We start from the raw sequence: 13016 nt of genomic DNA, 5'->3' as shown, positions 1-13016 counted from the left end.
TGACCTTTTATTGACCGGACGGATATTGACCTTGATCATGATAAATATGAACGAGAAATACCTTTTGGTTATGAAGATATGATCATGAGTTGATTTTCGTAAAATTTTACAAAATGGCGCCTAGATGACGTCATCAGTAAAGGTCAATGTTGAAAACGTTATTGTGCTTTGTACATATGTCTATACATATGTGTGCCAAATTTCTAGGCATTTGATTGAGCCATTTCCAAGTTATCTTGTTCACAAAAAAGTGGTTAGAAATAAGAAAAATATATAAATAAAGGCAATTCTAACGAAATTATAAGGTGGTCTGTACGTTATACAGCCCACCTGATAATAAATAAAGGCAATTCTAACGAAATTATGAGGTGGTCTGTACTATATACAGCCCACCTGAAAATGAGATCAAACAAACAAGGAACTTTAAATCCCCTATTCTATAGCGATTACAGTTTTCAAACATTCATTACTTTCTTTTTTTATGTCCAATGTACTTTTCAGATATTTTCTGCTTTCTGTATTAAAGTTGAAATATTAAGGTTGAAATATCAAAGTTGAAATTCCCTTTAAAAATTGTGTATTTATCGTAAATGGATTGTACTTGTTTTTGTAATAATTCTTTCCGGTGCTATGATTTCCTGGCTATAACTGAACCATGATAACCCTGTTACAAGTTCATGTCGACTACTTTCACTTTCACAGATACGGAAGGAAGTAAAAATGGAGAAGCCAGATCTCAGACATGAAATCCGGTTTTGTAAACAGATGACTGCACATTTACAACGAAATCTTAATTGCTATGCAACATTTAGTAGATTATATTTTACACTTCCTTGTTCATGTATATTTACAGTGTATAGTTATGTAAACCAGTGTATGCAAAATGCAATCAGCGTCAAATAAAAATTTTGGAAACTAAATGCATTGAAAGATCAAAGAAAAATGTAACACTGTCTATAAGTCTGTAATCAGTTTATCTTCATTAATTTTAGGTTTTAAAAAAGTTTTTTTTTATGTTGCAAAACGCATAAACCTTCCAAATTTAGAGCAAGACATTATATTCAGTGAGCAGTCCCGATGCGCAATACACAAGTTTACGGTTACATCAGTGCGCATGCGCAGACAAGGGCGCCATTTTAATTGACAAGTAAACAAATCCAATGACCTCTCGAGGTCCATGGCTTATGCGTAAATTAAGATTGCGCCGAGCCGATGCAAATTATGATGTGAGCGCACAACGCAACGCGCAGGCAGTGATGTCATCATGATTTGCATGGGCGCAATCTTAATTTACGCATAAACCACTGACGTCTAGAGGTAATTTGGTTTGTTTACTCTTAAATTAAGATGGCGCTCACAACCGTAAACTGGTGTATTGATGCTCGCAATACACCAGTTTACGGTTACAACAGTGCGCCATTTTATTAGACGGGTAACTTGCGAGTAAACAAACCGCTGACCGTCAGTTTACGCGTAAATTAAGACGGCGCCCATGTAAATCTGATGTGAGCGCACAGCGCAACCAGTGACGCAACAATTTATGCGCATCTGAAAACATTGATGACATTGCCTGCGCTGTGCGCTCACATCATATTTGCATGGGCGCTATCTTAATCTACGCGTAAACCACTGAACTCTAGAGGTCAATGGTTTGTTAGGCCGTAAATTAAAATGGCGCCCATAACCGTAAACCAGTGTATTAAAAGCAATGGGTATGCAGGAATGTATAATGCAAGGAAGAGGCCTTTTGTACATTTACACGTGCTATGGCATCCTCCAACTCCAAAAGTAGAATTTTGAAAGTCAAACAAATTATAAAACTTCTCTCCACTAACCCTCAAATCATGTATGTAGTATGTGGGTGCTGTCCATATTGATTCCTAAGTATTTGATAATGTTGAAATAAACATTAACTTGAATTATAATGAATACTAAATACTCTATCATGGATTTATTGAGTTTTGCAAAAAACAATTGAAAATTATGGGTTTTCAAGAAAAAATTATTTATTCATGTTTTCATTTTCTTGCATATACTCATGGCAAATCATGTTCTTGGAATGCCTGATAGGGAGACATTGAGTTTTGTGACGAAACTTTCCAGACAGTTTGGTCCAGGGTTGAAGTTTTGCGTGATATACAGTCTGTATACGTATTTAAGTTATAGTTCAAATATTAACAGTGTTGACCAAACAAAACAAATTGTGAATGTGGAAATCATATTGTGACTTTCTAAACTTGTTGAGGAACACATATCCGCAAACCTTTAACAAAAATTAAAAAAGTAGCAACTGTTCAATATTTCAAGTGTCAAAAGTCAAGGATGAAATCATTTCGTAGCCAGTTTCAAGAAACATCTTCCATCTGACGTTGAATATTATGAGTAGGAAATATAAGAAGTTTGCTATTAAATGACACATCATTATGTACAGTAGCAGCGCATTCAGACGCAGTAGGGATTTCGGCATAATGTCACTCTGTCTAATCTTTTCTTGTAGCTCATTGAGCATGTTCAGTAAATCCATAACATGCCAGTGGAGTACAGAGCCCGGTGCCAGAAATTGAACCCTATTTTGCTCATTTTTGTGTACCAAACTAGAGAAGCAAAACTATAATGCCAAATCCCTCCCAAACTGCGACTGGTACTCAAGCAGTGAAGCGTCAAAACGAAAGACAGACAACACACTCTTCTTAGAGCCCCTCTAAAGTGTTGAGAGCCCCAAATTCGCCAAAAACTTGATGGCAAAATTTAACTTAAATCGTATCAAAATGTGAAAGAGGATGTCATTTAAGACACACTTCCGCAAAGATGTTCCGCCCCCGAAAATGTGTTTGAAAACAAATATTGATAAAAGGATCCATAATTTGGGTTTTCTTTTGTTGGCCTACGCAGAAAAAAACCTAAGTTCTGTATTCTTTCATCAATATTCGAATTCAAACACATTAGTTTTGAAAGTCCTTACAGAAATGTGTCTTAAATGACATCCTCTTTCACATTTAATGATACAATTTTAAGTAAAATGTTGCCATCAAATTTGTGGGGCTCCTAACACTTTAGAAGGGCTTTAGTAAATTAAGCCAATTAGTAAATCCACAGCTTTACCTTCAATGGACAAGTTTAAACGTAATTGGCATTTCTATGTGAATGCATGGGCTAGATTTTGGCAGCTGAACGGTTAAGACTTCAAACTTGAATGAGAGTAATTTCTTTGAAATGTATTTCGGTTTGATTGCCCTGCCTTCAGCTTTATCGCGAGAGACTCGATGACAGACTAACATGATGGATTCAGTTCCGGGTACAAGAGGTATATATTAAAGACGCCATTTGACCGATATTCACACTGAATATCGGGTGAGAGTCCATGGTATACGGATGACAGTTGATTGAGAATACGTGTTGGAAATTGGAGTGTGGGACGTGGATGTTGCGGAGGATACTGGCAAAAATGGCAACATTAAAAGTGCTGAAACTGTTTTTATTAAGTCTGTCTCCTTTCGTCTGCTTTCCGATATTGATACAAGGTAGGTTGCCATCATCTATTCAAATCAAATCCATCTTGGTGTGTGATTGTTTGCGTACAGAGGTGATCATGAGCGAGTCGATGATTTTATGAAAATGTCATCATGCATGAACCTGATCAAATGATTGGTTGAGAGCGTACATGTGACCTGGTAATTATTTTGCCTAACACGTAATTGTACTAATGACCGGTCATTATTAAATACTTATGACCATTCATTAGTAAAATCATGTTATGAAACATCATTTTATAAAACAAATAAAACATCATCTTATAAAACAAATAATACCCATTATTTTGTTCGGGCATTAGTAAAAATTACCCACACTCGGTACCAGAGGCGGATCCAGGGGTAGGGGGCGCGGGCACGGGCCCCCTCCCCTTGAAAAAAAAACACCTACAAACACGTTAACTTTACCTTTATTTGGCGAGGGATCCCTCCCCTGGTGCTTAAGGGCGAATTATCGAGAGCAAAAAAAATTAGTGCTCACTCCCCCCCCCCTTATTCACAGGCTGGCTGTTTCGCCGCTAAATATTTTCTCACGAATTGAGCCCCCTCTTTGGCCCTCTCCCCTGCCGCCGACTGGATCCGCCCCTGCTCGGTACCTTCAAAACAGTCCAAACACCCTTAGATTGTTCCAAAGGTACCTTGTGTGAGTAATTCTTACTAATGTCCTCACTGCTGTGTATTATTTGTATATTATTGTTTAAGGGGCGGTATACCTGAACATTTTCGACAAAGTAAAAAATTTCCGTTTTTTAAGCCCAACCTTTTGCGAATTGTACAGGTGTCTAAAGAACAAACAAAAAATGACATTTTAAACCTTATGCATTTTTATTGTGTGTGTGTTTTTTGTTTGTTTGATTCATTATTTTTTTTTAATGCATTTTATAAGCAAAATGTCTCCTAAATCTTGACTTCGTATAAATTCCGGAGAAACTTTTTGCACATGCTTTTTGTCATATTATGTCAACTCTCCTGCATAAATAGTTATCATAAGATTAAAAATTACCACCAACCTATGATATGTGCACATTTTAAAAATTAATCAGAGGAAAATGCCATAATGCATAAGGTTACAGATGTTGATGCTTTAAAGTAGATATTCATTGATTTTAAAAACTAACTTTATTTTCATTATTGCAAAGTTGAAACTTTGATTCGACAAGGTTAACGAAATTCAATGCTTGGAAACATTCGAAGTAATGATCATTAAAAATTACAAAACGCTTAAATACAGCCCCGGCATAGCGCCTGAAGAGCTCTCCGAACGCTGCTGAGATGTGTGAGATCACAGTATGAACATGACTTCCACAAGCAGACGATGTCCCATGACATCTCACACATTTTCAGTGCCTGTGTTTTCATCTTCTCTTGAGTTCTTTCTCTTCTTTCGATATGTAGTTGACCTAAAACTTGTCCGATGGCCATCTGTTAGCTTACCAGTTTCTAGTAATACATTACTTGACATATTTGTGATCTTCTTTGAATTTTACCTTTAAAAACTGGCTCTGTTAATTTGGCTAAAACTCTGAAATTTGGCCTTGAAATGTAAGGGGTATTAAGAACGCCTTATTTATAAGTATTACCGTACACAGTTTTTATTTTGAAAGCAGAATATTTTGTCAACAATTGTTATAGTGAAGATAAAGAATCTCATGTACCGCTCCCCGAATTCATGATTTTGGAAAAATTTCTTCTCGTTGCTCTAAATCGAAATTTAAAGGTACACTGTCCTACTTGTAGCTACTTGCTCCCTCTATATAGAAAACTTCCCAAATCGGTGCCTGTTGGTCCCCCATGATCCTCTTTTTCTTATGATCAATGAGAGCTGAGTTAATGAGATAGCCACCTGTCACAGTGACCTCGCTGGCTCACTGGGTGGTCTAATTCTTCTGGCTGAAGTAGTAATCCCTCCCTTTAAAAAAGTATATTGCTACCGTTGAGAAAAGATATATGTAGGGTCGCTAAAACTTAGTTCCGTATTATCGCATATAAATTTGCTCGAGACTGTTATCCACCGTTCATATTCTCAGACTACTCGGGATACATATGAGCTGAGAAATCCTTCTGTTCAGAAATCGAAACTTACTATACCATATATACCATCTGGGGAAAATGTTTGATAACGTCGGCCGATATGTGCAAATATAGAGCCGTTCAAAAAAGATGTACAGTACACATCATATTGCATATTGTTCATACAAATTGACTCTGGCCATATTTGAGTAAAATTTGAAATATAAATTAAATCCAAATACTTTCGTTTTTAAAAGCAAACACTTTACCCTCCCTCAGTGACCGTGCTACAATGTTGTGATGGACGTCGATCATGTGTTGGGGGGGGGGGGGGGTCAGTTACAGTATGTTTACTATTAGCCTTGAAAGAAGAAATGTGTAATGCTTAAAGGGACAAAGTCTCGGTCCTTTTCAATTTATACACAGCTAATTTCCTATTCAGAAGTATCGTGATGGCGAGAGAAATGTTTGTTAAATGTTCGGTGTCTATTTGCTTGCTCCCATGCAGTGTCGGTGATTCTGGGTGTCTCCATTTGTATTTTTTGATTTTATTAATTCATGGTATTCATGGGAATGATTAGACTTCTTGCTCAGTTGCTATACTCCCTCGCATTAAATATAAACATCGTATAACCAGACGCATGATAAAACATTGCAAATCATAATGTCCGCGATCATCACAGACCGGGTATTGACTAGTGTATTACAATCGGTAGAGATTTGTTTAAATATCCCGTAGGACTTACTACTGATGTAGGTTATGCGATCAAAAAGAGTAGGGGACGCACCACTTAAAATTATTATTGGTAAACCAGTAGCCCCTACAAGAATATCAGTTTAACGTGTGTTGTTATCACTTTAAATAGCTCTGTAGTATTAAAAAATGCAAAATACATGTAATATTATGAAGAAAAATTACAGACTGCAAATCTTTTTTTCTTCTTCTTTCCGTTATTTTGTTAGGGGGCATAGCAAAAAACGTTGTGCGATTAGGGGGGTTGGGATCTGCGGCAATGTTTGGGTAACGATCACCTCATATTTGAGCAGCGAGGTGGTCTGTTTGTAAGTTTTGTTTCTCATATCCTATATTTTCATTTTTTTTTATTTGCTTATATTTTCTTCTAAAGGTGTCCCACGATTGTATACTATGATTTTCAAATTATCAAGAAATTGTGCATTTTGAATGTTATTGGTAATAAATATCCTATTTGTGATATTAAAGGAATGTTCCTATCTTGAGTCAATTTCGCTGATTCTAGTGAATGCAAAGCCTGTGTCTTCTCAGGTAAAAACATGAAACGAAATGCAAATTGTTCCACCCTGAATGTCATACTTAAAAACACTGTGTACGTAATGTGGTTTTTGAAAGCAGGAAGAAGTAAAACGCGTTCGGCATTTAATTAATTGTTAGTTCGGAGAATTGCAACAAATTTTTTAACAATATTTTGTTTTAAAGAATTTATTTATCACGGTTACAATTATTTGTACTTCTTTTCTAGTAAAGAACCCTGATCAGACAATAATATTTTATTAAGCATAATATAGTCGTAGTCGAGTGGCTTAAAAGCATGACTGTTTTGGAAAGACATTAATCTGCAATTGGCACTCTCCTCCCCATTGTTCTATGGGTGCTGGTAGAAAGGAATTCCTGGAATGCTGTGAGCACCGAAATTAGTCATTGTACTGCAGGAGCGCACATATAGCCTTGGTTGGCTTGGTGGATCTTTGCACGCGCTATATTGAAATACGCAATATTACCAAAATCATATAATATTTATCGTTCGTATTTGACATGTAGTTTTCCCGAAGGGGCATTCCCTCATATGCCTTGCTTCTCAATAGGACATCAATTGATTTAGATTTTCAGTTTTCTACAGTTATTTTATTGTTAAAGTGATTGCCTATAGTACAAATAACTTACTTGATGGTTTGAAATCCAAAATGCATGTGGAAAATGAAAATGAGTATAGACTTACAGTTAACAACTGCATTATTCATACCCCGTGTAATTTTTTTCTTCTTCATAACTCAAAAATGAAAGGTCGATTGGTTGAATTAGAGTCTTATGATAACTATTTATGCAGGAGAGTTGACATAATATGACAAAAAGCATGTGCAAAAAGTCTTTTATACTTTTTGATGTAAGTTTTAATTATAATACTCGTGGGCGAGATTCTTTTCTTTGGCCAGTATAGACATATATAAAATTGAAATCTGTAAGAAACAATTTTCCTCTTATTTGGAACTCTATTCCTCCAGAAATATCCTCATGCAAGTCTTTAATATTATTTTAAAAGAAACTCGAAGCCGCATCTTATATCTAAATATCATTGATTCTTTTACCAATATTCATATTAAAAATATACAACATTACCTATAACTGTTTTCAAACTCATGATTTTGTTATGATTATTTCCATTTGTATTACCTCCCATGAATGATTTCCCTATCATGTTTTGTCATGTATGTTTCTTTTTTAGTTTTGTTTGTATATGTAAATCTGTTAACTATTGTTAGGGGAACTGTGCCTCCTCAAGGCCATTTGGCCTTATTTTTTATTTCCCTATTTTCATTTTCTAATAAATTGCAAAGGCTCACCATTGTTTATGTCTTTGTATTGTTTTTACTGAAAATGTAAATGAATGAAACGAATTGAATTGAATGTGTCACATTAAACATAGTTCGGACAAATCAATTATTTTCCTTCCTTAAAAATATGGCAAAACTTGGTATAGGTTTGAATAATTAAAAACAAAATTCTTTCTTGGTGTTCTAGGTGAGGTTGTTCATATCACAGTGCTGACCGTGGGATACACCGATGTAGATACGTCGAGCAATTTGCAGTATCAATGTTACCGCAGTGAACCAGATGCAGACGCTACACTATCATTTGGTCGATCAGCACCCATAACAACAGACAGATCACCACCAGACGATGTGCCACATCCATCAGCGGACAATGCATTCATCAGACGGGTCATATTCCCCACAGGAGATGGATGGGATAGAGATGGTTTCGGTCCTTTCTACTGTGAGGCTTCTAAATCTGATCGAGATGTTACAAGGGTTTCTTCATTTTTCCAACGTAGTGATGGTAAAATAGTTATTACATTCATTATGTCAATTATAGGATTCCCTTTTTTTAAAAAAAGATTTCTTCTTCAATTGTAGACTATACATGATGCACTGTAACAACATAAATAGGGCATCTTTCAGTTGGCGATGAAATTCTATGTGTGGTATCCTCTGATATACTTCATTCATAATCCTTATTAAAAACTATGCGCTACTGTGGAAATATTTTGCGGACAGGAGAGAGCCTTATACCGCAAGACGGTTTACTGACGATCAGGACCGAGAGTGATTGTTAAAGATTAATTCTTGAGAATGGCTATATTACAAAGACTTGTTATTTCACACGTATAATGACAATGAATCTTAAGATTCTAGGGAAGGACACTGTTAATAAGTTTTAGACTTAAATGGCACAGAATTTTTATCATATGCAAAGCATGCGCGGTAAGGAGTTGAGTCTGAAACAAGCCCACTTGTGTTGATGCTGTTTATGCAGTACATTCAAATGTTTAAGGAAAGTCCAAATGGATTTTTACATTACTATTTGCTATGGAAATGATATAAACTTGTAATTGAAATATATCAACGGTGAAATAAATGAATGCAAAGTCCTATAAAAGCATACAGTTTAATAAATATAGCTACACTGCGTCACTGCACGTAATCTGTAAACGCACCATAATAATACATTACAGTTAAGCCCCTTTCACACCGGATCTGCGTAGAGTTGCGTAGTGTTGCGTACCGACTACGCCAAAATTAAGCTGCGTACTCATGAATAAATTGATGCTTCGGCGTAGTCCTTGCGTAGGTTATGCGTAGGCTTGCGTACGATGGCGTATAGTTACGTACCCTGTGTGTAGGCACCGCGTACCTACGGCGTAGGCAATTGGCGTAGGGTTACGTACGCTTGCGTAGGCCTGGCGTAGGGTTGCTTACTGTGTGCGAAAGTGCCTTGTAAAAATGCAATAGACGTTCGTAGGAGCCGCGAGTGTAGCCATTGGCGCTTTATAAACCTAGTTTTATGCCCCTTAATCCACTGCTGCCTGCTGTCCAGAACACATCACTGCTGTTGGAATTACAGTTGGCTGTTGTAATAACACAGGCAGAAAAAGATCATGAGTTGGTTGGGCCCTCAGAAAAAAGCTACAATACTCCAGCATCTGGATGCCCTGTTATGGAAAGACTTATTAGTCACGTGGCAAAACATGAACGCTTGGGAGAAGAACAAGAACAGAGGAGGAAAGAAGCTAGAAGAAGAAGAAGTAGTGTGTAGGTAAAACCTTGGATCCAGCGCAGGCCCCCTACAGGGGCAATATGAACAGCTGATAAAAGAACTGCATGCTGCGGATGTTTCTGCATTTATCAATTTCATGCGGATGGAGCCACAGGAATTCCATGAACTTCTGACAAAAATTGCACCGAGGATTACCAAACGAGATACTAACTACAGGAAGTCTCTGGACAAGACACTTCAATATGGATTCCGAGTTGCCCATAACACTATTTCTGTGTTTTTCCCACAAGTGTGCCAGGCAATAATCGATGAACTATCTGACGAAGTTCTCATGTGCCCAGATACTCCAGAGGGATGGAAACAAGTGGCCTCGACCACAACCCTTGCTCTTCTTTCCTGGCATTTTTGCAGTAATTAAAGCAGACATAATTAAATCCTGCAGATAATAGTTCAGCAGCGACAATAGAGTCCGACGGGACGAATAAAATGTAGCACTGCAGGAATAGTAATGAAAAGTCCAGCAGGGATCAAGCAGTCATTGTGGCTAGGCTGCGCACAGGTTGGATCTAGGACGTCTTTATACGATTTTAATGCTTCGTCGGACTGGCGTAGGGTAGCGTATTGTTGCGTAGGCTTGGCGTACAGTTGCGTAGGCTTAGCGTACAGTTGCGTAGTGTTGCGTATACTTGCGTACACATTGCGTACTTTCTGCGTAAAGTGTCTACGCCGAAGGTACGTTCATCTCGCGTACCCATTTGCGTTCCTCCACGTACAGTTGCATAGGCCAGCGTAGGGTTGCGTACGATCGGCGTAGGGTAGCGTACGATCGGCGTAGTCGGTACGCAACTCTACGCAACTCTACGCAAGGCCCGGTGTGAAAGCCCCTTAACTTTGTTTGTATTTGTTTAACTTATCCCTTTAAACAGCTAAATTCATATCAAGTGATGAATTTTTTACAAAGACAGTTAATGTGAATGACACTGAGGTGATGATCAGCATGACTAGTCGTAGTAATCCTGATGCGAGTGCCAATGTGATTACTTGGATGAAAGATGGAAGTGAGGTTCTTACATCATTTGGTGGGCAGACTCAAATCAGCTTCCCAAACCCAATCCAGACATCAGATCAAGGAATCTATGAGATCTACTATAATAACGAGAGGGATCAAAATAGAGGAGGATTATACAGACTCATCGTCGGAGGTACATGTTAAGTGTATTCGTGCTAAATTCAGACTTTTTGAAAGGGGTCATTTGTTGTCCGAGATAAAAAAAAAATTGTTTGTTATGATGCATGTAAACAAGTTTTGCTACATATTTTGTCCCCAAAATAGTGATCTGTTTTAGATTTGGTTGGTTGGATTATGCAAGTTACATGATGATGATCTTTACATACCCATTCATATTTTTATATTAATGAATAAATGAATGTGAACATTTCTGTAAAATGTTAGTTTAGAGCACTCTGCTAGATGATTTCCAAGTCTGATCTTTGTGCTTTGCACATCATCGTAAGATGGACAGCTTGTTCCCCTGTGCAAATTTAATTTCAATAGATGTATGAAACTTCAAAATATAAAATCTAGGTGTTAAGCATGTCATAATCTCTGATGTAATTTGTACAGAGGTGTATTTCAAAATTACCTGTAAATATATTCAGAATGTAACAGAGCTTTATTGTTTAACCAAATTTTAAATTGTCTACTTCTATTCTTTTTAACCCTGCTTTTATCTGCTATATATTCTTATCTTTTTTTTAATGCAATATCTTTATAGGGACATGTACTTTACATAATTATTTGTTACTCTCCCTATCTCATATTAGAATGCCCTGCTGGTAAGTGGGGTCCATCTGAGTGTTATGGTATCTGTGATAAATGCTACAATGGTGGAGTCTGTGACGACAAGTCTGGTCTATGTATCTGTCCTAACAACTTCAATGGAACGAATTGTTTAGAAAGTAAGTAGGCCTGTAGAACTCCATGTGGAATGATGTTTATTTTTTTCTCTTAATAGATGAATTGAGGAAGATATTTCTTGACTTATTCCATTGTAAATGAACAGAGCAATGTAAATATATGTTCATTTCAAATATTTTTATACCTGCCGAGAAAATAGAGAAATAAAAAAAAGTATTATACATCATGTCTTTTTCAATTTAATATATGTACTTCTAAATCTTCATTTGACCGGGAATCGTTTTCAAGAATAATGTCGAACCTGTTTATAACGTATTATCTCTCATGTATTATGAACAGTCTGTTAAATAATGTAAAATGACTAAGTTTGTAAATACTTTGTAAAGTGACCCTCTCTACCAGAGCTGTGGGTCATTCTACATGACATGTATATACACTGCATGTACATCAAATACATCAATACATAAATGAAAAATAATATACAGCAGGGGAAAAGATATGCTTTTGTTTCTTTTTCCTTAATACCATTTAAAGAGCATTAGACACAATCAGTAATTTGCAAAGGAGATTACAGGAAAGCAACCAAACATATTTGAAATTTATCTCATGAAATCTTATTTCATATGCCAGTCTATAAGGTTTTGATTCAACATTGCAACTATTTTGTTTCAGCTTGTAGAAATGGAGGTGGAAATCGATTTGGATTAAACTGCGAGTTTCGATGTTCATTTAGACCCACTGATCCTGCCACACAATGTCATGGGCTTCTTTTTTGCCTTCCTGATCCTTATGGATGTTCATGTGACGTCGGTGCACATGGTCTTACATGTAACACACGTAAGGCTTCCGATATATTATTGGGCTCAAATTATAATAGTGAAAACTCATGTCAATGCCTAAAAGTTATCACACATGAACATCTACAATTCTCCGAAAAAAATTCTCGGAATATCAAAAGCACATGATGATATGGCTAGAATCATGATTGAGGTCAGGCGCTACTCAATTGAAAAGAGAAGAAGAACAAGAACAAGAACAAGAACAAGAAGAAGGAGGAGGAGGAGAAGGAGAAGGAGGAGAAGAAGAAGGAGGAGGAGAAGAAGGAGAAGAGGAGAAATTAATCAGAGTAAATTATTGTAACATGCACAACATTTCTTTCTGATGAATGTATCTATATGTCCATCCTGATTTTGTATTATGAATTCTATAACAGCATGTACTATAGGTACATATGGTCCAGGCTGCT

General features: G+C 36.7%; 1 protein-coding gene across 1 annotated transcript; it reads left to right on the top strand.

Moving 5' to 3' along the window:
- The first annotated feature begins 3358 nt into the window (after positions 1 to 3358).
- Positions 3359 to 12478, top strand: LOC105441839 (tyrosine-protein kinase receptor Tie-2-like). The gene is made up of 5 exons (XM_030976430.1): positions 3359 to 3521; positions 8317 to 8634; positions 10818 to 11054; positions 11677 to 11811; positions 12450 to 12478. The coding sequence occupies exons 1-5, from the start codon at positions 3422 to 3424 to the stop codon at positions 12476 to 12478; spliced, it is 819 nt and encodes a 272-aa protein (XP_030832290.1). The 5' UTR covers positions 3359 to 3421.
- The last annotated feature ends 538 nt before the right edge of the window (positions 12479 to 13016 follow it).

The sequence above is a fragment of the Strongylocentrotus purpuratus genome, unplaced genomic scaffold (assembly GCF_000002235.5).
Source record: "Strongylocentrotus purpuratus isolate Spur 01 unplaced genomic scaffold, Spur_5.0 spur5_scaffold_9, whole genome shotgun sequence".
Taxonomy (NCBI): domain Eukaryota; kingdom Metazoa; phylum Echinodermata; class Echinoidea; order Camarodonta; family Strongylocentrotidae; genus Strongylocentrotus; species Strongylocentrotus purpuratus.
The sequence above is the reverse complement of the archived record's forward strand: the minus strand, read 5'-3'. Positions and strand labels throughout refer to the sequence as shown.